This window comes from Sebastes fasciatus, chromosome 3 (assembly GCF_043250625.1).
Source record: "Sebastes fasciatus isolate fSebFas1 chromosome 3, fSebFas1.pri, whole genome shotgun sequence".
Classification (NCBI taxonomy): domain Eukaryota; kingdom Metazoa; phylum Chordata; class Actinopteri; order Perciformes; family Sebastidae; genus Sebastes; species Sebastes fasciatus.
Window position 1 is genome coordinate 4,377,588 of NC_133797.1, and position 20,924 is coordinate 4,398,511.

Below are 20,924 nucleotides of genomic sequence, written 5' to 3' on the forward strand. Positions count from 1 at the left end.
CAGAAGGACGTCCTTCTCCATAGCCACATCCTACAGCTCTTCCTGGGTGATCCCGGGACGATCCGAGGCCAGATAGGATATATACATGTCCTGGGTCTGCCCTGGGGTTTACCTCCCAGTTGGTCGTGCAAAGGAATATCTTCACAGGGAGGCGTCCAGGAGGCATCCTGATCAAGATGCTCAACTGGCGTCTTTCAATGCAAAGGAGAAGTGTTTCTACTCCAAAGTCGTTGTAGATGTGTGCGCTCTCCAACCCTGTCTGTAAATGAATTGTTTGATGTGTTGGAAAATGCACTTATTCTCCTTCTTGCTGAGAGGCTCTGTGCTAGACTATGTGTTGGTAGGGCGCAGTTTTGTACGAACTAAATAAGCGAGATATAAGATATTAGTTAGTCAGATTTAGAGGTGTTGGTAGGTGGGATATTTACCATTGGACAGAGCCAGGTGAGCTGTTTCTTCCTGTTCCTAGTCTTTGTGCTAAGCTAAGCTAACTGGCTGTGGCGTCGTATTTAACGTACAGAACTGAGAGCGGTATTGATCTCCTCATCAAACTCTTAGCAAAAAAGTGAATTCCCCAAAATATCAAACTATTGCTTTGGAGGGTGAGCTCAGACAACCTCATTCTTCCGGTCGCTACCCAAAGCTCATGACCATATAGGTGCAGGTCGGGGAAGGTAAAAGTTGGAAAGTAGGTCAACCGAGAGCTTCGGGCTTGCAGCTCTGCTGTCGCAACAACAGTCCTGTACAGCGTCCACATCTGCTGATGCGGCACCGACCCATCTGCTGATCTCGTGTTCCAACTTACCCTCACTCTGAGAACAAGACCCTGAGAAAGTTGAACTCCTTCACTTGGGATCCTTCAGATCCTAAATTCTGGTACTGGTCCGAGCAATGTTTTTTTGGTGTCTGATACAAAGATTTTAATGGTAAAATCCCCCTTTCTTTACAGGTGATCCTGATTCTAACCAAGCTCTACGACTTCCATATTGGCAGCGTCACTGAGAGCACTCTTTGGAGGTGAGTACAAAGGAGACTTCTATTCATACAATATTTACAAGTAGATATCTTTGAATCCTGTAATGTTGCTCGGAGTAGCAAAGGGGTAAAATAAGGCTTTGCGCAATGATCCTGTGATTTGCTTGATGTTTTGGTTAATTGACCAGTCAGTTTAATTTGCCCTCCATTGACTGACACGAATGCTTCTTCATCTCTGTTTTTCAACCGTCAGTCTCTTTTCCCACCTGTCTGCAATCACGGCGTCTTTTCCCCTCATGCGCTCCTCTGGCGCTGTGAACAAGTGTGAACAGTGTGTTCTGGTGTCATGCACGGTCAGACAGGGCACTCGGTGTGGAGGATGCTGTTTGCCACGCTCTTGTTCTGATGTATTATCTGATGTACTCCCCTTTCCTCACCCCTCGCGGGAATGAAATAAACACACAAAGACATGCACACACACACTCCTGTAAACAAGAGTGCTTGTAAAGAGTAAAAATACACGACCAAAACGGATGGGTAACACATCTCTGATGAGTTGAAACAGCGTGTAACCCATTTTCAAATTGGGGATCGTGTCACATGAATACAGTTCTTCCTTTGTTGGAGTTTTAGGGATGATGCCACACACATGTGACAGCATCCTCCTGGATACGATTTGGCCTGTTTTTTTTAGGGTTTTCTCAGGTAATTGGCTGATCGCCGAACTCCCAAAACAGCGATCGTCCAATCTTATAGCTTAGCCACCGTAACTAGGCACAGCGTGTCTGTCATGCTTTGGATTTCTGTAGTAATTGTGATACTTGGAAGGGGTGGTGTCTTCCAAAACCAAAAATACAAGGGCAAAGAGTTAGGAATGGATTAATGGTGTGTTTATCTGCTCAGTCGATTGTGTGTGTCAACAGCATTATTCGTTGTGAAGTAATATGCTCACACTCTAAATGTGTGTCTTTATGGCGAGACACTACAAGCAAAACTTTTTCATGCACTGGTCAATTTTGAGATTTTGGCCTCTTTTTGCTTCCGTAACATGTCTTCTTTCAGACTAGTGGAGAGAAAACATCCAAAATACACATTTAGGTGTTTACTTGACTACTTTGTCTATTTAAGTCTGTAGATTTCTCCCAAATTCACCAACAGTTAGCATTAGATAATGACACATTTGCATATTTAAACATGCAATTTCAGAAAACTTGCAATACAAAAAAAATGCCATGGTGATATCATTCATTCATTCATTCATTCATTATCCATTGGGACACATTGGGCGGAGGCGGGGTACACCCTGCAGGTCACCAGACTATCACAGGGCTGACACATACAGACAGATAACCATTCACACTCACATTCACACCTACGGGACATTTAGAGTCAACAATGAACCTAACCTGCATGTCTTTGGACTGTGGGAGGAAACCTAGGAACCTGGAGAAAACCCACGCTACCACGGTGAGAATGTACCATCTCCACACAGAAGGGCTCCAAACCTGGTTCGAACCTGCGACCCTCTTGCCGTGAGGCGACATGGTGATATATATTAGTTAAAATTATTACCCGATTCCCATGTAGTGTCTCCCCTTAAAGTGATTAAAAGTAACCACAGGAAAAGGAAACTATCAGAGAGAAAGCCTGAAGTTGGGAGTAGTTCGGTGAGGAAACAAGTAGACAGATGTACAGCATTTTTTTTTTTTTGGAGATAAATAGAGTAAGAGTGGCTTGTTTGTGTACTACTCAAAGACATTCAATCCCATCTTTTCTTGAGTCAGTTCAAATTTGTTTTTTGACTAGTCCCCCAGTCTCCAGTGATGCACTTCTGCACTCGAGTATGCAATTACTGGTTGAAATCCCAGTAGCTCTATTTGCCAAAAGAGAAAGGAAAAGTATTCCATATGCGCAATTTCTTTTTTTTTCTTTGAGAATTTCAAGATGACAGTCCTTTAAAGCACACAACATTTGCACTTCTCAAGTTTGCTTACTCTGCCCAGCTTGAAGCGGTAGTTTGACAATGATAAGCTGTGCCACAGTGACTGCTAGCCATTTCTGACATTTAGACATCTACTTTGTAATTTGGACCCCGAGGCGAAAACAGAGTTGTGTTTTGGTATTTGAATAAGTGCAAAGAAAATGCAGTAGTCCCCTGATATTCTGCGATGAGACAGAACACAGCTGCTTTATCTGCAGACACTATGGGAAATAAAATAGTCTGGGTTTACTTCTTTAATAATGAAATGATTGTTTTGTGATAAGCTTCTTCTACTATCTGCATTTCCAAACCATCTCTGTCTTTTCAAACTCAAGCTTACATTTTCTCCCATGTTTATCCTATTATACAGCTAAGTAAACTTTAGGAAAAAAAAGGGATTATCACTTTGATGATCCCTAGTCCCTGTTGAATAAACACCCCCAGACATACCCTAGTCATCAGCACCGCCACAGATGGCAGAGAGAGGACATAATGTAGCCTAAAGGAATGGTGAAAACCATCATAAAGTGAACTGAATGGAGGTGGAATAAACTAGTACGAGGAGAAACTTTTGGTTCCTCTCAACACAAGATGCATTCATTAAAAGCCAAGTTTCTGGTAATCAAATAACCGCAGAGCCTTATTAATTCATACTCCATGATCTCGGCATCTGACGTGGTGTCTGCTTCACCAGTAACCATGGTAAAATGTGTGTTTTTATCACGTTTGCTAATATTTGTGTGCCAAAACATTATATTTGTTATGTAACAGCATCTCTATTAATTTACTGCTACCAAGGATTTGCACACCTGATTTGACTGTTAGGTCATTAAATAGGTGTTATCAGTTGCTATAAGCACCATAGATGTGGGTCAACAGGGGCCTACTACTTTGTTAAAGTGAAACTTAAAAGCAACATGTTCTAACATGTTGTAAAACTGAATGAAACATCACGCTTATTTATGTTTAGGTAACAAAACTACATCTTCTTTAGGTTTAGGCAACAAAAAAAAGGTTTAGGCAACAAAACTACAACTTTTTGGGGTTTAAAGGGACTGTTTGTAACTTTTTAAGCGTATAAATGTACCGGGTCGGGACACATGCGCGCTCGCACATGCGCCTGCTCGCCTTCACTCAGACAGCGCGCGTTCTCGCTCAGCCCGCTCCACCTCTAGACGTGAACGCGCGCTCACTCCACACTGCAGAAGAGTTAGTTTAGCTCTGAGAATATCTAGTGAATGTACAGTGGACGTTTGGGCAGAAATAAATGCTGCAGCTCCTCCAGACCAACAGAGGTTTCCCGTGTCTTGTGAAGTGACGGGGCTCTGCAGAGAGAAATGTTTATCGTCTCGTTACCGACCGGGTGCCGGTGTCTCTCTGGTCACTCCGGCTGCAGGCGTAGAGAGCAGGGAGACACGCTGCAGAGCCCCGCTGCCTCAGCCTGCACTGAGGCAGGAAAAGCCAACACTAGGATCAGATCTAAATCATGTTCATGGAGAAACCTTTGTCTGGTCAGCTAACATTACTGCCAAGCAGCTGAAATATAGAGTGATATTGTGGTTTTAGCTGACGTGTGTCGCCTCACTGTTTTGAGTGATGCTCGTTCAGGTATATTTAGAGCGAGCAGGCGCGAGCCCGACGCTGACTTTCGTTGACTTAACGGCCACAAGTGTCGCTGTTAACAAGCATTTCTGAAAGTTTCAAATAGTCCCTTTAAGCAACACAACTGCATCTTATTTAGGTTTAGGCAACAAAACTACATCTTTTTTGCTGAGTCCACCGTGTTGCACCGCCATGTTTCTATAGTAGCCCAGAACGGACAAACCAAACTCTGATAACTTTTCCTGCTTGGGCTGGAGTCGATAACGTTAATCAAATTCACAAATTTACATTTACATTACTATTTTATATTTACTTATGTTCATTATAGTCAAGCCCTATAATTTAACTGTACTATTTTATACCTTAGATTATCATTTTGCTTTTGCTTTTACTTCTGTGATTTCCCTTTTATAAATGCATATTTTATGAGCATTGTTGAAGGAACATTCGACCAAAGATTTTCATTGCCAATGACTGCTTTGCTGGAATTGACGAATGATAAATAAACCTTGAACCTTGAGATGCTCAGTACTTCCCAAACTAAATCCTTACTATTTAAAACATTTACCATATAAACAGTACTTCGGAGCGTTATTTTGCCTCTTTCGCGACAAGCTAGTATGACATGGTTGGTACCAATGGATTCCTTGGGTTTTTCCAGTTTCATGCCAGTATGTTTACGTAATTTTAGCTTTAAAACTAAGTCCGCTACAACCTCCGAAATATCGAGTTGCAGATGGTGTAAATCGCAAGTTACATTAATGCGTTAAAGAAATTTGCATTAATATGTTCATTTTGACAGCCCTACAAAAAATACTAAATGAATGGACAAAGTGCAATTCAGGTCAGGGCAAAGCCAGCATCTGATAACACTGACAGTTTTTTGAACACCCACAAAAATACAACCCAACGATTACCTATAGATAAACTATTTGCAGCTTTAACCTGAACAGGCTGTCTCTGAGTATCATCCTCTGCTACACAGTTGTTGTTGTTGTTGTTGTTGTTGTTGTTTTTTGCACCCAAATAAGTGTGGACTCACATAAACCCTAGCACTGTCATCAGAGTTAAATGCACCATGACAGTTAAACTCTGTAGGGAAGACCTAATCAGGTGAGGTAATTTATCCGTGGTGTGAAAACCGGGACATCGCTGTGGTTGAGGATCAGCGTTATTGGCAGCACTCCCAGCCCTGTCACTCACCCACAAACCTACAGTGAGGGGAGCAGCTGTCCATCTAAGCTTGACTTTCCAGTACATCAGTGTCTGAGGAAATGCAGGATTGTGTATGCATGACAGGAATGTTTGAAGCAGAGGACGTTGAAGGAAAGGAAAATGGACAGAGGAATAAAAAAAAAAAAAAAAAGCGAAAAGATAAAAGGGTAACTATTTATTGAAGCAGCTGTTTTCTTGAATCAGCTCAACTGTGGCGGCGCCGAGAAACCTGGCTGTCTCATGTCAGCTCTGGTCCGCGAGTCGTCTCTCTGTTGCTGCCTAATTGAGATCACAGCTCTGATGGGGTTTGAAGAGGAGCGGTTGTAGAGAATGTTTATCAGTTCACGGGGAAGATGTCCCAAATGACAAGTCTAAGGCTGCCTTCTTGCGAAAGGTCAGGGCAGTGGCAACACCTCAAAGTATCGCCCAGTCAGTCTGTCAATTTTAATGAACATCCTGACCTTAGACAATGAAAGCTGATCAGTCAGTCTGTGCATAATTTTCAAAAGAGCCTTCATAATGCGTGGTAGAGAAATGAAGGCGAGCCGTTCATTGTTTGACGATAAATCAACTCGGCAAAACAATTCTTCAAAGTTGTTCAGCCTCTCTCGTCTGGCCTCTGGAGTATTGTCCCTCTGTAGATGAAAATTTATCAAATATGACAAGCCCTGTACTCATTTGCAGGTATTCAGACGTGGGTAAATTAACGCCAAAAACAAAGTCAACAAAGGTTGTATTTCCCTCCCATCACTGTAGGAATTTGACACATCCTATACTTGTACTTTTTGGCGAAACAAGCCTATGCAGCAGTTGTTTTTTCTGTGCTGCATACAGTGAGTTTATTGAAGTTGTTCTCACAGTGTGTTACTGGATTACTGAGCTGGAAAAGTTTGATGATGAGCTGATGTTAATCTATTTTTGTACACCTACAACACACATAAGCAAAAAGTCCAGTCCTTCTTATTTTGTGTTCACTGAATCCTCAAACTGAACTGAGTGTAGTGAGTCATTGTCATTGTCACTGACAGAGTCAGTAGCTTTTAGCATTGGAGCTCCCCTCACTGGAGACAGAAAGAGCCACTGTCAGCTCAGCCCTGATAAACAGTGTGTTAGGTCCTGATAAAAAAAACAAAAAAACAGACGGCACAAGCCTCAGAAACAATCACAAAACTGAGTTGCAGATAGGTGCTTAGTAAGATATTTACTGTAATATCTTAGCAAGATATTACAAGACAGAGCTTCAGTGAACCAGCAACAACACGATTATGGCCACAATGATAATCGCAATTGATCAACATTGAGATCACGATTATTTATCACAATTCAATTGCACATTCACATTTTAATGAACAGAGAACTGCTTTCACTTCCATTCCTGCTAATGTAGTTTCATGTTGCCTGTCTGCTGCTAAACCCTCAAAAATGTTGTCATCCTTTTACTTTATTATTGTCATCTATCGTGGTTATTTGCACATCAACACAATTCAAATGATTAGGAATACAGTAAATGATTGTATTTCTATTTAGATATTGCTTTGATTAAAAAAAAATCTTTGCATTAGTAGTTTTAATGATGTGTTATAAGCTGTTTAGAGCTAGTGTTAGGAAGTTAAACAGGTCATATTTCCCTCTCTATTATGTATTTTTATATTGCAGTGAAAACATCTCCTTCAAACAAATGGATTTATTCAAGTCTTTTTCGTCAAAAAACAAATTTTACATCATGATGGGGTTATAATTTACCGTTGCCCACTGCTCATTTTTACTGATCACAGCTTGAATGCACCATCATGTAAATGACAATGTAACCTCTCTTAACGTAAGCTGTCTAGCTCTGTGCTGTCGGCAGATGAGCCGGTAACTGAGATTACTCTGAGCAGCATGCCGGACGATGCATATTGTCACGTTTTTATATCGGGATATTTCGTCACACCCCTAATTTTAATCGATTGACAGCCCTAAAAAACAGATATCTTAAATCAACGTTTTATGTTAAAATGTCATCTCCGCTAGTGAAAACAAAAAAACAAAACAAAAAAAAAGTGTTTTTGAGGCTCATTTGACTACCTATCAGTCAAATCTGGCAACACTGCCTGTTAGAGAAGCAGGACTTGAGTTGTCTGCTTGACCACTGGCTCACTGACTTACTGACAATTACCGCTGTATATTTGTAATGCATTAGCATGCACATTTTAGAGCTCTATAGTCTTACGGAGGTCTTGTACATTATACAAAGGCTGTACTACTTCTAACTGCCTCTGCAATTGGGAATACTTCTCAGCTTGACAAGTATTATGCCATCTCTGTGGTTTGAGATAGTTCAATCAATATTTGAGAATGAACAACTCTCTCCCAATGGACTGCTAAATGATAACATCATATCACCGATAAACGTGTAGTAACTGGTTTCTTTTCATATTATCCTCCAGGGAACATTGCTGTAGTCTTAGTCAGTTTGTCCTATTTCATTAAGGCAAGTTTTTCGTGCCAAATGATTAGACGTTTGAGTCTAATTATTTTAATTGGTCTTATTCTCGCCCTCAGCAAATTAGCGCTGATCTGATGAAACAAGAGCATTCTCTCTCCACTCTTCTTTGTCTCCTATTAACATTGTGATTACAGTTGTAATGATGTTTGGTATGAAGAAATGTTCATTATAACGATAACTGCCTGGAATTAGTGTCACTGAGAATGACAGTGATTATGAAGTGTCAGGGAACGGTTAAGACAACTGGTGGGCAGATTTTTGTGCAGCACTAGTTGCTTCAGGTCTGGAAAATAATTAGCGATCTGAAACATATCCACAAGTTAAAGGTGAGCTTCACCAATTTGACTCACACTGTGATAACAGTTGTATAGTGTCTTCTATGCCTGTGGACCAGTTGTTTCATGTCAAGAAAATAATAAATAATAATAAAAACTCCTGAACACTCCTGATGGCCCGCTGGTCGGACCCGGCCAATATTCTGTCTTTCAGTGGTTGTAGCGGTCTAAGTTTTGAAGCTACAGAGAAGGTACTGATATCACATGAAACTAAAAAACCTAAGGAATCCATTGGTACCATGTAATGCTATAGCTTGTCAGGAAGAACGTTAAATAACGCTATGAAGTTACGCTAAATTTTGGCGAGGAACAACTGGCTTGACGATTTTCAAAGGGGTCCCTTGACCTCTGACCTCAAGATATGTGAATGTAATGTGGGTACAGACAGACAGACAGACAGACGGAGATTCCTCTCTTTATAGTTAGATTCCGTCCATCCACCCATCCATTATCTGTAACAGCTTATCCTTGTCAGGGTCGCGGCGGGGGGCTGGAGCCGATCCCAGCTGACATTGGGCGAAGGCGGGGCACACCCTGGACAGGTCTCCAGCCTATCACAGGGCTGACACATAGAGACAGACAACCATTCACACTCACATTCACACCTACGAGACATTTAGAGTCAACAATGAACCTAACCTGCATTTCTTTGGACTGTGAGAGGAAGCCGGAGAACCCGGAGAAAACCCACGCTATAACACGGGGAGAACATGCAAACTCCACACAGAAGGGCCCCAAACCGGGTTTGAACCTCCGACCCCTCTTGCTGTGAGGTAACAGGGCTAACCACTGCACCAAGTGCAGCCCCATAGTTAGACTCATACATAGGATAAAATAAAACAGTTTGTAAAACACTGTAAAAAGGGATGTAGAAATGAATGTAACTAATCACAATAATAAAGATTTGTTTCATTGTATTACCCAGTTTAATAACTACAGGAAGCTGAAACGTGTCCCTTTTAGAAGTCATTTCCACTGCAGACCATGAAAGAGAAAAAACGCCGCCAATGGATTCGCACCATCTCTCTTTTGAGAGGGCCATCATTGTTTGAGGGGATCCCCTTGCCTAAACACAGGGGACCATCAGAGACAGAGAGAGAGAGAGAGACAAAGAGAAGAAAGATAGCTCTGCATTATCACTCCCGGGCTGCAGACTCCTCCTCTCCCGCTGTGCCAGGATGGGGGTCACCTGAGGGTGAGGAGTGACATCCTCTCAAATTGCATCATTTAGCTGAGCATGCTCACATGCTATGTCATATTTCACAGGTCAGTGCCTATAATAAGGGCCCGGCTCTCTCCGAGAGACCCACCTGATGTCTGTGACCTTTTTCCAATTGGACTTGGTATTTCCCTCAAAACCTTTGCCAGCCTGAGCTAGCCACAAGTTTTCAAAAGCACTTCTGTGAAAGCACTCTGGGGAGGATAAGATTGATACAGTTACTGTCAGCTCTCCTTAAATGGGAGAGAATGTGCACTGGATAATAGCAGCCCTATCTGCATGTGGTAACTGCGGCATGGTTAGAGCCGCACTAAAATGTTTATATTAACAATGGATCTAATCACTGTAATGTGAAAGGAGTTGCTCATAGTGACGAACCACAGAGAATCCCCCGACTCTGGAGTTCCCTCAGCAGCTCTACAGATTGGTTTACAACCCGCACAGTTTGGATTCAGTCTCACTGCTCTCACCAACATAGTTATTATAACCACAGGAGGCAGCTGTTTTCTAACTGTACACCTCCTGCTCGGCAGCAAACTGCAGACAGACATACTTATCGACTATCTGTTGAACACAGTGAAGCATTTAGCAGCTAAAGAGATAGTTCCATCAAGAATTGTTGAAGACGGAATGGAGTTAAAGGTCCCATATTGTGCTAATTTTCAGGTTCATACTTGAATTTTGTGTTTCTACTAGAACATGTTTACATACTGTAATGTTAAAAAAAACTTTATTTTCCTCATACTGTCTGCCTGAATTTACCTGTATTTACCTTTCTGTCTGAAACGCTCCGTTTTAGGGCATTTCAACGGAACCGCACTGGAATTGCGTTGCTAGGCAACAGTTTGGGTCCACGTTTACTTCCTGTCAGCTGATGTCATTCACATACACTGCAACCGGAAATAAACTGGGACACATTTAGAATGTTTACGTTTAAAACTGAAATGGTCTAGCGTTATTGTACATTTGTGACATCACAAAATGACAGAAATCCTGACAGCTTGTTTCAAAGGCACAGTTTCTGAATACGGGCTGTGTGTATTTCTCCATGGATTGAGCGTTTAGATACTTTCACAGTATTTATATAGCACTGAAACCTGCTTTATGATATAAAACACAAGAAAATCTCACTTTTTACAATATGGGACCTTTAAAATGAAAGTTTTAGTGAAAATGATTTACATTTGTGCATTTGTCATGCCAGTTTTTCCTCGCAAAAATTTAGCGTAACTTCATAGCGTTATTTAACGTTCTTCCTGACAAGCTAGCATTACATGGTACAATAGATTCCTTAGGTTTTTTACTTTCATGTGATACCAGTACCTTCACTCTAGCTTCAAAACTTAGACCGCTACAACATCTGAATGACATAATAGTGTCCAGGTCCGCCGGCAGGCCGCCGGGAGTGTTTAGGGGTTTTTAATGAGATCTTTAAGGGTTATTTTCTTGACACAAAACAGCTCGTCCAGAGGCATAGAAGACACTATACAACTGTTGTCTCGGGCTGAGTGAAATTGACGAAACTCACCTTTAACGTGTTGATATGTTTCGGATTGCTAATTATTTTCCAGACCTGAAGCAACTAGTGCTGCAACGAATCAGCTGGATGAGGAAGTAGGAAATTTGTTGGCTAACTGTTCCCTTTAAAAACTTAACAGGGCGATAATGTGACCCCCCTTTACACCTGGCATTGAAATGTGTTCAAGGTGATGATATTGCAATCAGCTTGACCATATGAAACTAGAGGTGTAAATGCACCCCAAAACTCATTGAGGATGATTTGTGATCCAATCAGCCAAACCACCTCAGGAGGTGGTCAGGGATTGGATGCATTGTGACCACATTGAACACAAGCGGAAATGCAAATGTGTTTTCAATCCACTCACAACAACAACTACGTGGGCGGAAATACATAATTGCGCAAACGAAAGGAGGATGTGACGTTCGGCTGTTTGAGCTGGACTGAGCGATCAGATCTCAATGTGGACACTGGAGACACATATTTATACCAGGCATAACTGTGATCAGGTTAAATCATATCTAAATACAATCTGGACACACAGAGGCACATTTTAATGCAAGATAGTAAAGGGGGGTCCATGTTGCGTTTACAGCTTGTTTCTCTGCCACCAAATGGCCCAAAAGAAAAAGGACTCAGCACTTTGTGCATTGGCACTGAACATTGGATAGGTTGGACGCGCCAGAATCATCCAATATGAACATAACTGCAAGAGTGGGCTGATAATAGAGCAAAAATAGAAACAATAACAACAACAAAAATCAAACTTATATGCCAAGTTGTTCATGTATCATTTAGATACAATGCTGGTCTTCCAACGTGATCTCATCCCTTCTCTTCAGAAGCCCCCCGGCATCACTATAATGATGCTGGATGCAGCCTTTTTGTGTAGTATCTTCACGGAGAAGGTTCGCACATGGTTAACAGTGGGAAACAGTGGCAGTAAGGTTTAGGCAATAAAACCACTTGGTTAGGGTTAGAAAACCAACATGGGTTTGGCTTAAAATAAGTATGCTTGTAACGTAACATAGGCTACAGTGTGGGACGGATGGGTTTACATTGGAGTAAGTAAAAAGCCTGGTGCGTCACATCAACCCGATCTCACCAAATGGTGTATGAATTTTACGTCAACTTTTTAAGTCATTTTGTGTGCAATAATAACACCGTTCTTTCCTTTGTCGTGTCATTTCACGCCATACTACCTGCAATTTAAATTCATCTACGTGAATATGCTAAACTCAGAGCTCTCAAAGCTACTGACCGAATAAAATGTGAGAGAGACAGCTTATGGTGGGCGGAAGGTTGAGGTGGATGGGTCCAACAAACACAGGACTTTTAACCAGGGGACCGGCGTCCATGTTGTTGAGTTATTTATTAAGTTACATTAGTGACATTTGTGACGTGTTTTTGTACTTATGTTACGTTGTTTACATATACTTTATTAGAAAATGCATCATGGGCTTAAAATAAGTACGTACACTAAGTGGTTTTGTTGCCTAAACTTAACTGCAACAATTTCACGGTAACGACGCGGCTTTAAATGACCAAACCTGGTCTCACTGGGAGAGATATCACTGCAGTGATTGTTTATTACAAAATCTTATAAGTTGTTGTTTTACTGCTTAATAAGAAAGTAGAGATAAGCTCAACCCAGCTGACTCCCCAGTAGGAATATAATGTTTCTCAGCACATCTCCAAAATAATAATAGAGCCATAACTGCCCTGTTTCAAAAAGATATTGCTATGTCATCATGGCATATTGGAATCAGTTTTTAAATGATATAAACGCTATCGGAAGAAGGTCTCCTCATAAATACATAATATTGAATGAGATTAAGGAAATGTCCTTCAGAATTATAAATAAATATTAAACTGTCAATCACGACATGCAGAAAAAAAAAGAAGACCTTTGCCGATTTGTCAATGATCATATGTTTATTGTGCCATTATTATGGGAAAATGTGGTGTTTGGTTTCTTAAAAACAAACTAAAAAATAACAAACTGGCTCTTTTGTTATTGTTATACTGGATGTGAATTATGTTCTGTTGTTTAATAAAGAAAGAAAGTAGAGATAAGTATTGTAAAATAACATGGCGCCGTGGGTTGGTTTGCCTCTTGTCCTCACCGGCCGCCACTGATGCAGTTATAAAGAGTGTCCATCAGAAGCCAGTCCACCACAGTATTTGTCAGACGGACAAGCATGACTGTGAATTTCATGTATTCTATAGTAATGCAAGCGTGAAATGACAGCACTGAATTATTGGCACCCAGAAAAAAATCTATTAGATGCATGCTGCTTTAAAACAAACTGAATTACACAGCAACCTTTTTTTGTTTCCCCCACATTCCTGCTTTACCTGGGAGTTCACGCATAAATCACCCTCGCTGTTATTAAAGAGGTCATTTATTCTGATCTTTTCTCACAATATTTAAATTCTTACCTTTTTAATTACGCACTCTTGGGCTTTTTTCCCCCTCATATCCTGAAGCACGTACTCATTTGCTTCCTGTCATAACAGCAAATGGTGGATAATTTAGTCTGGAGGCAATGTGGAATCTCATACCACTGCGATTCAAGGGCATCTCTCTTTGAGGCGGTTTGTTTTCAGTAATCAAATTAAAGTCTCATCATCCAGATGTTGCAGCGATTAACACTAATTCTTTTCCTTCCTATTTAAGAATGTTAAACTGATACTTTTAAGGAGTTTAAAACTTATTAGATTTGTAAACCGTCCTCATCGCTCTCATCATTTCCTATTTTTGTAACGTAATGGATTCACAAGCACACAGAATACGCCTCAAACGTATTACAAAATGTTCTATGTTTGTCCACAGCAGGCAGCAGGTTGGCCTGAGAGCTTTTGACTCCACTGCTTATCTGAAATGACAAATATTTCCACGTGGGACGACATTCTGACATCAGTCGCCCCGCAGCACAGTGCTGGACTGTGGTGGCTGGTGATGTGGCCGGTGGCGTGGATGCTGTAGCTAGGTGCATGATTTGTTTGTAAGAACCGTTATATAGTCGGCGCTGAGGCCGGTGCAGATCTGTTGAGATTATGGACGGGTTTCCTGCCAACGCCGGAGAGAGGCTGCCAGCGCGGCTGAATGTGTGAACGGCATAAGAGTATGCGCAGCACGGGGAAGAAAGTTTAGTGAAGGTTGGAGGAAAGTTTTATTATTCATTTCCCCCCTCTTTCTACTTACTTACCTCGGTAAAACTTCACTTTCACATGCCTGAGTTATAAGTTCCACATGATTGGCTCTGGAGCTGCTTATCAGAAAGAAGAAAGGTACCAGATAAAGGCGCTGCAGAGTCGGGGAAGGATAGCTCCCACTCACCTTCCAGGAGAGCACTTTTTTTTCCTCCCCCCTTCTCTTTGGAAATGGCAACAAAACGTGTATTTACCCCTGTGCTGCCGCAACAGGATGCACGCTGGCAAATGAGCAGGCGATCAAACAACAGACTTTTAGAGCGTGCACAGACTTCTTACACTCCTGCCTGGCTTTTATCACTTCTCTACTTTACCAAGCCTCCACCGGAGAAACAGCTGGCGTTCTGCTAAACACTTTGCGTTTGTGAGTCGCTCATCCCCCAGCAAGCGACTTGACTCGACGCTGACAGAAAAGGAGGGAATGATTTAAAATTGGATTCTGCATACACAGCGCATGATGAGCATGAATCCAAAAGGAGTTATGGCAGATATAAATCAAAAGTTTGTTTGCAAGCCTCATCCAATACGACACGGTTGAAGGATTCAGAGAGGTTTCCTGCAGTCAGTGAAGCACATATTAAAAAGGGTAATATTTCTCTTTCAACTGTTTGCCTCAGCACATACTGTATAACGCAAGCTATGTACGTATTATTTTTAGAGTAACACTATAGAAGACACGTCAGTAAGCTATCTCCAAATGCCACGGATGGATACGCTCCAAGAAAATATGTGTGAACGCACACCTGACCCCCATGTCTGTGCTCTACACCTCTAACTATCTCCCTGTAGGTATGTACTGCAGGAAAATGGGGCAGTGGATTAGCTTCAAGTCAGAGGAAATGTGAAAATGTGAATTTCCAATTTTGTACATATGTCATCACATACATAATTTCTACATATAAACATATATTTCACAAGTTTCTTCACTAAGGATGCAAATTTTTTATTTTTTTCTCACTGTTAACCGACCCTCGTTAACCGATTATTAACCGTTAACCAGCTGGATTAGTGCGTCGCATGCAGTGCTGCTATTTTTAGTGCCTAACAAGCAACTATAAGCCGATGCACAAACAGGTTAAATCCATCATTTATCACCAGCTGCAGTGTATGAGCACAACAGTCAACTGAGTCCCTAGTTCAGCCGTCTGGGACAGTTACTGTAGCAGCCACGATGCTGCGTGTATTGTCCCAGTAAGTCTCCACCGCATCATTTTAGTTTAGCTGTGAGGTTGTCAGCTGTGTGTCTGCCCGGCGTAACCTGAGCGAGTGTCCTACAGACCGTGTTTGTGCTATGCGTTCGCAGCTGGAGCGTTGCTGGTGGCTTCGTGCTCGCCGTTGTCACACACGTATGGTCTGTCAGCGCGGCGTAACGTTAGCGAGTGTCCGACAGACCGTGTGTGTGTGTGTGTGTGACAGGCGGCGGTGAGTGTGGGGTTGTCGGCGGCTTTGTAGCTGTGAACTTAGCTGTAGCAGTTTATATGGCGGTGAATAAATGCTACAACTCCTCCAAGCCAACTTCCTGTACCTGCAACTCCAGCTTAAACTGACTTAAAGGGACTCTATGTAAGAATCAGAAATTGCTTGTTAACAGCGACACCTGTGGCCGTTAAGTCAACGAAAGTCAGCGTCCTGTTGCTCGCGCTTGTGCTCGCTCTACATAGACATGAACGAGCATCGGTCAAAACAGTGAGGCGACACACGTCAACTAAAACCACAATATCACTCTATATTTCAGCTGCTCGGCAGTAATGTTAGCTGACCAGACGAAGGTCTCTCCATGAATCACTGCTGATCCTAGTGTTGGCTTTACCTGCCTCAGCCTCCCGACCGCGGCCGGAGGGAACAGGGGAGACACCGGAGTTTTGGTCGGAGACGATAACGTTTCTCTCTGCAGAGCCCCGTCACTTCACAAGACACGGGAAACCTCTGTTGGTCTGGAGGAGCTGCTGCAGTTATTTCTGCACAAACGTCCACTGTACATTCACTAGATATTCTCAGAGCTAAACTAACTCTTCTGCAGTGTGGAGTGTGCGCGCATGCACGTGAGAGGTGGAGCGAGAGAGCGAGTGAGAACGAGCTCAGTGTGTGAGTGAAGGCAAGCAGGCAGGCAGAGGAGCAGAGTACAGCAGAGACTCCGGCCCTGGAGACCAAAGCTAAAGTCTCCCCCGCGTCCTCCGACCGCGGTCAGGAGGCTGAAGCAGGAAGAGTTGACACTGTTTTGCAAGACGGGCTTCACTAGATAGAACTTTGCGGTTTTGGTGCTTCCGTGTAGTTTGTGTTGGAGTCTGAGTCTGAACAGCGTAGCCACACGCGAGCGCGCATGGGACACCGACCCGCAAGATTTGCCGACCCACAATGACAAGCCGCTCCTCTGAGTTTAACATTGGTAGTCTTCACTGGAGAGACATCCACTCCCCCCCCCCCCACACACACACTACTTCTACAGTCAGTTTTTTAAGCACATTTAGACTTCTTCCTGACCACGGCGTGTCAGTTATCATCACTAACAACACTCCAGAGACCTCGTTGGAGCGCAAACTCCAAACCTACCGGCCACTACGGTGCGCTGCCACTCTCCAGCGACACACTCTAATAATCCAGCTGTCCAATTGCTGTTTTCCAGGCCTTCTCGTGGCATGAATAATGAATGGAAGAAGTCATTTCTGGTTCCCAGCTTTGCAGGGTTGAAAGATACGCTGAGGGATTTTCCCCCTCCCTAAGCCTGCATGCTCTCTGACAAAGATTTGAATCACATACTGTTACAGTATCATCTGCGAGTATCGACTGCAAAGGGGAAGCTGGTTGTCGGTTCAACCTCGAAGTGGAAAGAGCAGAGGAAAAGAGGTCATGGGACGATGTGGGTCAGGTCAGCAGCTGGCGATGACGGTGAAAACAAGGTGGATTTATCTTTTGTACCCTAAAAAAAAAAAATCCTTCTAGACTTCATAAAAAAGTCATCATGTCTGGGAGGATTTTTTTTAAGTTTTATGCTTTATTTAAAAGATTCATTCTGGAAAAAAGCATTCTAGAGCGTGGCGAGCAAGGGAAGGGGGATGAAGAAAAGATACTTGCTCAGCCGCTGTCAAGGTTGAACGGAGAACACGGGCTGTGAGTGGGATACACGACAAATGTTGTCACTGAGAGCGATCTTTGAATGTCAGCACTTATGTCCCACTCCGGCTCTTCCCTTTAAGGTGTTTCCTCAACGCCGCATTCGCTCGGCGTGGTGCGCAATGATGCGGCGAGGGTTATATTTGGTAAGGCCTGATCGCAGCATGGGATACTGTGAGGACTTTTTCTACAATTTTTATATCAACTCCAGTCCTCCTGCCTCCTCCTCCTCCTCTGCTTTGCTTGTTGTTTACATGTATCACACTCCAGCACATGGTTGTTATGTGAAATCTTTTGTTTCACTCCGCGGGATCGTCTCGGACTTTCTCGGTGGTGCTTTGAATTAGCAGCAGATTCCAGCGTGGTGGGCAGGCACATTTCCTGTGTTTCTGTTTGTTTTCACACATGGGCTGCTCTTATATTTTTCCTCTCACTATCTCCCACTAACACAGACACATACAGTCGGATATGCACATAAACACACATTTCTTAATCTATCGAAAGAAAAGACAGATTTTGGCTCACGCCGCTCAAGTCTGTTGAGGTTCCATTATTTTTCTTCATGCGTCACAGCTCCCTGCTCTCACGTGTGTTGCACTGACAACTCTAAAACACCTTGCAAATACAGTATCTTCCCATCTCAATGTGGCAATTCTCCAAAGTCATTTTCAATTATGCTTCAGAGGGTTCTGCATTAGAGGAGAGATTGTGCAGCAGTTGCCTTAGGGCTGGAAACATGGAAAGATGCAAGCATGCGTGTGTGTGTGTGTGTGTGCATGTCTCAGTTGCTGTGCAAGAGTGCAGCTCAGGGTGAGTGTATATTCCACAGATAAACTCCTTGACAGCTTGTACATTATGACTCTCCTTGCTGAGATACGCTTTGCTGATGGAAGCAGTGATTATTAAAAACTGCTTGATGTTTGGTGTCTCTGCTAAAGACACACTGCAACACAATCTTCTTACTTTTTTTTCTCTTTTAGATCTTATGGAACGTCATCGTTTTTATTCGTTTGGCATGCAGTGAATATCGGAATTGGTTTTCATTGTCCTCAAAGTCTGTATATTCTGATTTTAGACCCCAAAACAATTCCATTTGCTGATGGAAGCCGGTGGGAAATGTGATGTGGTTTTGCAGTAAATGACATGTTGCGCTACGTGCTGTTTTTTAGCAAGTGAGCCTGGCTCTGTGTCCACCTGTCTGTGATTCTAATGAGTCATTTTTCAACATTACATCTGCAGTGTAGATAATGTGTACTATGTATGGTATGAATACCATCTATAATGCATCATAAACATGCATATACTGCGTTATAGTCTGCTTATAGCACTATATAATTATAGTTATAAGAACTCGTAAATATTTAAAATGCTTTATAACAATAACCATAACACATTATAAAGCATTTTATAATGACTTATTTGGTCAAGTAGTCATAATACTTCATAATTGCTGACTTTTTTGTTGTTACAAGGATCACAGTGTATTATAATATAGTTGTAATACATTACAATTATTTTATAATGCATTATAACCACATAATTGGGTGTTTTAAGTAAAGTGAAACAAATTATTAAAATGATGCAAGAACAACACAAAACATAGTAAAATATATTTTTAATAGGGCTGTCAAAGTTAACGCGATAATAACGCGTTAACACATTTGTTTTAACGCCACTAATTTCTTTAATGCATTAACGCAACTTGTGATTTTTAGGATGAAGCGGACTCAGTTCTAAATAGAAAACCTAAGGAATCAATTGGTACCAACCATGACATACTAGCTTGTCAAGAAGGAGGTTAAATAACGCTCCAAACTTATGGTAAATTTTAGAAGGAAAAACTGGCATGCTCATTTTCAAATGGGTTGCTTGACCTCTGACCTCCAGATATGTGAATGTAAATGGGTTCTATGGGTACCCACGAGTCTCTCCTTTACAGACATGCCCACTTTATGATAATCACATGCAGTTTGGGGCAAGACATAGTCAAGTCAGCACACTGACACACTGACAGCTGATGTTGTCTGTTGGGCTGCAGTTTGCCATGTTATGATTTGAGCATATTTTGTATGCTAAATGCAGTACCTGTGATGGTTTCTGGACAATATTTGTCATTGTTTTGTGTTGTTAATTGATTTAAAATGATAAATATATACATACATTTGCATAAAGCGGCATATTTGTCCACTCCCATATTGATAAGAATATTAAATACTTGACAAATCTCCCTTTAAGGTACATTTTGAACAGATAAGAAAAATTTGCAATTACTTGCAATTAAATATTTTAATCGATCGACAGCCCTAATCTTTACTTTTCTTGAAGCAAACAATGACCACTTAAAGTAATCCCATTGTAATGTGTTATAAAAAAAGATTATAATGTATTACAACTAAGGGAATTATGATACATTATGACCCTTACAAATAAAATGCCAGTGAGTGACCAGCAATTATGAAGTATTATGTGTCATTATAAAATGCTTTATAATATGTTATGATTCATTTTATAAAGCATTATGAATATTTGTGAGTGCTGTAAGAAATTTACAAGACATTATAAGTATGTTTATAATGCATTATAGACATGGGCGTCATATAAAGTGTTACCAAATCTTGTGTTACAAATTCACGTCGTTCTTCAAAAAGTAATGAAGAGTAGGGAAGCTGATTTCAGGCAGAGGTGTGACGCATTGTCAGAAATCCAAATGTCTGCCACCTGACCTTCTCTCCATGAATGTACTGGACTGTCTCCCCTGTGCATAAACCACATACTTCCTCCCCCTTCAATGTTAGTTTAGATGCAGGGAAACATTTCCAGGCTCACTGACTTAAATCAAGTGGCATTGCATAAATGTGACTGGAATGCAGATTGGAACGTCTTAATTGGCTATTGTCTGTACAATCCATTTCATATGATGCTGCCTCTTTGTACCTGGAAATACCTAAACAGACAGCACAATGCCATGTAATGCCACCCATTACCGCCCACGCCCCCCCAGTTTGGAGAAACAGGCAGGAGTACCAGCACGGGAGCAAAGCAGTGTGCTGCTGTGGACGGGGGCAGCAGCAAGACATATTTTAGACACCTATGCTATATTTGGAATATTTTCACCGTTTTACCTTGCTGTCAGACAGCCAGCCCTTTCCAACGGGGCACTGAAGCCGTTATATCCATCTTTGCTCTCTCCAAAGCCACCAGACTCCTCCTGTCTGCTTCTCCAAACTGGGGGCGTTTCGACCGCCATCTACTGTAAATACACT

At 41.9% G+C, this 20,924-nt stretch overlaps 1 protein-coding gene across 1 annotated transcript in view; it reads left to right on the plus strand.

The window, feature by feature from the left end:
* Positions 1 to 20,924, plus strand: part of sorcs3a (sortilin related VPS10 domain containing receptor 3a) — a 290,914-nt gene that overhangs the window by 118,692 nt on the left and 151,298 nt on the right. Inside the window, exon 2 of the mRNA XM_074631018.1 lies at positions 950 to 1,017. Within this exon, the coding sequence (XP_074487119.1) occupies positions 950 to 1,017 (68 nt within the window). The remainder of the gene's footprint in view (positions 1 to 949; positions 1,018 to 20,924) is intronic.